Source organism: Etheostoma cragini, chromosome 6 (genome assembly GCF_013103735.1).
Source record: "Etheostoma cragini isolate CJK2018 chromosome 6, CSU_Ecrag_1.0, whole genome shotgun sequence".
NCBI classification, from domain to species: Eukaryota; Metazoa; Chordata; class Actinopteri; order Perciformes; family Percidae; genus Etheostoma; species Etheostoma cragini.
The window spans coordinates 27,297,650-27,302,120 of record NC_048412.1 but is presented as its reverse complement, the minus strand read 5'-3'; the positions used below and the strand labels follow the sequence as shown (position 1 = coordinate 27,302,120).

The following is a 4,471-nucleotide window of genomic DNA, read 5'->3' as shown; positions in this document are numbered from 1 at the left end:
GGGGGGTGTTGGGTCTCTGAGGCCTCGTCCTCAGTCTGACAAAATACCTTCCTCCTCTGTTTGTCAGCTGCTGTGTTTACCTCCTATCCATCGAATACGTCTACCTGGAGATCCCTCAGCACTGAAGGTTTCACTTAAATTGAAAAAAAAATAAAAAATAACCTGAAACTATTGCAGGCAAAAAGCAATGAAAAGAATTAAAAGAGATGGATACCACAGTGGTAGAAAGCAGTGCAGAGAGTCACTAAAGGGGGCTGGAGCTAAAATACAGCAGGGGACTCCAAACTGTTAGAGGTCTGTCTGACTTCCAGGAGTTACGTCCATTTTTTACAGTTGGTAAATAAGGTCCGAGTCTTGGTCTGAGTCTTGGTCTGAGTCTTGTAGTTCTCTTATTGAACTAAATGATCGAGGTAGCTAAATGTCATAAAAAAGTCTCTAATTAGCTTCAGATATGCGAGTGCAGCACAGTTTCTCTTCCAGTGGCACAGAAGGAATTCAGATCCTTTATGTAAGTCGAAGTAACGATAACACAAGATAAAAAAATACTCTATTACAAGATGAAAATACTCTAATCTAAAGGATTAGACACATGTAACATTCATTTAGATAACCCTAGAATAAATCTGTTACCAAATGCTATTGTTTTTTTAGCCGATTACTGAACAGTTGTATGTATTTACTGAACAGTAATTCTTCATGTTAAATAGTTGTATGTATGTATGTATGTATGTATGTATGTATGTATGTATGTATGTATGTATGTATGTATGTATGTGTAATTTGTTTCTGTATTTATTATTTAGGAACTTTTATCCAGGTTTTCCTGCTTTCCAAGCAATGTCGCTAGCCTTCCTTGACTTCAAATGGGTCAATGGAGAGTTTATAAAAGGATCAGAAACAGTTGAGATTCAGTAAAGCTATCACACGTAGTAGAGAGACAGGAGAAGACGGGGATGACAACGCCATTTAAAGCGGTACTCCTACGGTTACTATGGACACAGCCCTCAGGCCAACAGGATGACCTCTGGACCCGCTGACCGCTCCACCTGCTGCAGAGACACACTGGTCCGGTCCGACTATGACACCCCAGGCCCGCCCAGAACCCTCTCACAGTTGACAGGATGATACAGTGCATATCTGGGATGCCAGGTGGAGGAACCTGATCTGTGCTAATGGTCCTCCTCAGCTGATACACAGAGGTAGTCGGTTCTCAGAGGTTCCCCCACACTGTTTCATGTCAAACGGATACACGTGTTGGACTACAGAGACCCATCTGGTACAGGTTTCGCCCCTCGTCTGATTCCCATCTCTCTGTTTGCTTCGGGACCAGAGAGAGGGGGAAAACGCTGATAATCAGAAATTATTCTTATCGAGGCTAAAGCGGATGTGCATGTCAAACATGGGAGCCACTGAACAGCGATCCAAGTAATCCGTGAAATCTGGAGGTTTTTATGTGCAAAACTGACATCAAATACGGGGATCAAAAACTTACTTTCAGGAACTTTTAAGCACGTTTTCCTTTAGTGAAACCATGTTGTTGGCCTTCCTAACTTCAAATAGGTCAACGGTGAGTTTATAAAAGTATCAGAAACAATTCAGATTCAAAAGGGGAAAGACAAGAGAAGACATGGATGACATGCAGGCATTTCTGTTCCCTTCTGGTCATGTGGAAGTCTGTAATGATGTTAAAAGCTGGAGAGAAGAGGGGGAAAGCTCTGTTGTAAATCAGCTTCATCAAAGACTTTCTCCTTTTGTTAATGAGATTATCATGGAATTCAACTACTGTCTTCACGAAAACCCTCCAAATGACGCTTAGACGAACCAAAACCAAATAAATAAGCATAATCTAATGCATTTAATCTAATTCCCGTTTGCTCACAGTGCCGAGGGAGGCAGGTCAGGGCAGTAAGAGCAGCAGCAGTCAGTCCCTCACGCTGCTGATAACACGGCTGCAGATCCATCCACCTTACACTCACTGCCTTTCTATTATTCTCATTTCTCAACGGCGCTGCAGGGCAAACAAACTGATATCCTATGATGCAATGCCGCTGTCAAAGGGGGAGCAGCCCGGGAAGGAGAGCCTGCAGACCGGGAGGGAGACGCAGGAGAGGCCGCTCTCTGAAGGGAGGGCACGTAGGAGCTGTTCAATCAGGGCTGGTTAAGGAAAGTGATTTACACTTTACAGCCCTGCTTTTAACTCAAAAAGTGGGTTAATTACAACTTCTAGTGACACAAACAACAATTTGAGCAAAGATCACTTATAATTTTAGGCAGAGCTTTCATCCTGAAGATCTAAATCCTTGTATAATTTCCTTAAGTTTGATAGAAATGACTTTGGATATTGACTTGCGTCATGATGATTTATGTCAGGCAGAAAACTACCTCTGCAAATAACAAGCTCTGCTGCACATAACAAGGGCTCCAGGCTGGATTTTGGTGGTATCTCTCTCCAGTGCAACCCACTTTCTACTGGAAGAAGACCAATTACTGGCAGGGAGGTACCGAGAGGATCACCCGGGTTAAACTGTAAACCGAGTCTATTTTCACAATCAGGCGCTCATCTGAACCCCAAGACTCGAGTTTAAGATTTTACCAAATCCCACGAAACACAGTTTACAGACCTTTTTCTTTGTAAAATATTTTTTTTAACCATCGTGGTGTCAAAACAAATATAGAGTATGAGGTGGTCGAAAATAACGACGAGAAGTCGTGAAGAAAGCAGTGTTTTTTCCGCATTCAGCAGTTGTTTTTGCTTCCTGGTGATCATGCACCAGCTGGGGGTTGTAGGCCTGGTTTCATGGAGCCATCAGCTGACCACCACATTACTGCTAACCAGGAATAAAGAGCTGAGGTGACTGATTTCGATGCTTGCCCCTGGCAGAGTAAACACCGCCTGGAGGAGCACTGAGACGACGCGGCAGACTAAATAACCGGGGCTTTGGGTATATTTTTACGCACGGTGGGTGTTGTGATGTGTGATTATGAAGCCGTTTGATTCCTTTAATCTTACCTGTAATTAGCAGAAAGGAGGGCTGGGGCGTTTGGAGCAGCAACAAAAAGCAGAATAAAAACCTACAGGTGGACCAGGAGGGAGGGTTCAAGCAGCGGAGCAACATCCTCGGGCTTCTTCTCTTCACGAGACACGGTCAGAGTTTGGTGAAAACGAAGGAATTAAATTAAAAAAAGCAATCCAAAGGGAAACAAGTGAAACAAAATCCACGTTCCTCCCACAGACGTCTCGTCTTTATTCCAGCCAGGAGATGAGAGAAAAGAAGAAAACCTCGTCAGTTTGTCAGATTGCGTTGACATGCATAGTGCCACTCAGCCAGGCGCGCGGAGATCACAGCGACATTACAATGACAAAGACGCGCCGACGGGCAGGAGACAGCGGGGCTGCGCGTGGCGTGCGCAGAAAACAGGAGACCATGGATGAAAACATGTAAAGATAAAAAAGCAGTCCAAACTCCGGCAGGAATGGGGACCCAGAGAGGAGGTTTTGAGATTTGGAAAATTATTTCTCTCCACTTCTCAGTCAGAAAAGTCCAAACCTAAGTGTCCGGGGTCATTTAAAAAACAACACCACACAGCTGATTTATACCAAACGGAGAGTTTCAAACCGCTTATCATTGCCTTCCGATAAGTCAGCATAGGGGACGTTATTTCAGTAGACTCGTCTCAGCGTGCGCTCCGTTTGGCGTATGGATGCTCGATGCTCGACGGTCCGGGACTGCAGTCTCTCTCTCTCTCTCTCTCTCTCTCTCTCTCTCTCTCTGAGCGGTGTAAAGAGTCGACCGGCCTCTCCTCCTTCTCTGCTATTAAAGCGGACCTCTGGTGTCGGAGCGCACCACACAGCCAGAAAGTCCTGCCTCCTCTGTGAAAGCCGGGACCTCCTCCTGCCTCCAGACCTTTTCAAAACCTCCTCCGAAACCCTCTCTGGTCCTCTGCTCCACAGGTCCTGCAGAATTCTCCCAGTCCTCCTTCTCTTCCTCCAGACCTCCTTTTGTTATTCTAAGTTTTTAATAATCAGTCTATCTGCTGCTATCTGCCTCTGTCTGCCTGCTACTGAATACTGTGTGTGTGTGTGTGTGTGTGTGTGTGTGTGTGTGTTAATGAGAGAAGAGAGAGAGAGAGAGATCTTGTTTCATTACCAACAAACCAGGGAGCTACATAACATGTGCTTCACGTCTCTCTGTTGTAAATGTAAGTGCTTTAGAAGAACAAGAGAGACAAGAAGAAGGAAGACCAGACAGTCTCCTGCAGAAGCAGACAGACGTCAACTTTCTTCTAAAATGTCCCAAAACGTCACTGTGGCTCGGCAGGAGAATATCAAAAGGACTTAGAGAAAGAAAGAAACACTTCTTCTTTCTTCTCTTATTTTAGATACACAGAAGTCTCCTTCTGTCTTTGCCTGATGTATCTCTCATTATATTTAGAAATGAGTGTAGCCAAATGTAGTAAACCTTTGGTTTGG

At 44.5% G+C, this 4,471-nt stretch overlaps 1 protein-coding gene across 1 annotated transcript in view; it reads right to left on the bottom strand.

The window, feature by feature from the left end:
• The window catches only part of bmper (BMP binding endothelial regulator), a 32,181-nt gene extending 28,114 nt beyond the window's left edge, over positions 1–4,067 (bottom strand). Inside the window, exon 1 of the mRNA XM_034873622.1 lies at positions 3,011–4,067. Within this exon, the coding sequence (XP_034729513.1) occupies positions 3,011–3,116 (106 nt within the window). The 5' untranslated portion in view covers positions 3,117–4,067. The remainder of the gene's footprint in view (positions 1–3,010) is intronic.
• Positions 4,068–4,471: the final 404 nt, after the last annotated feature.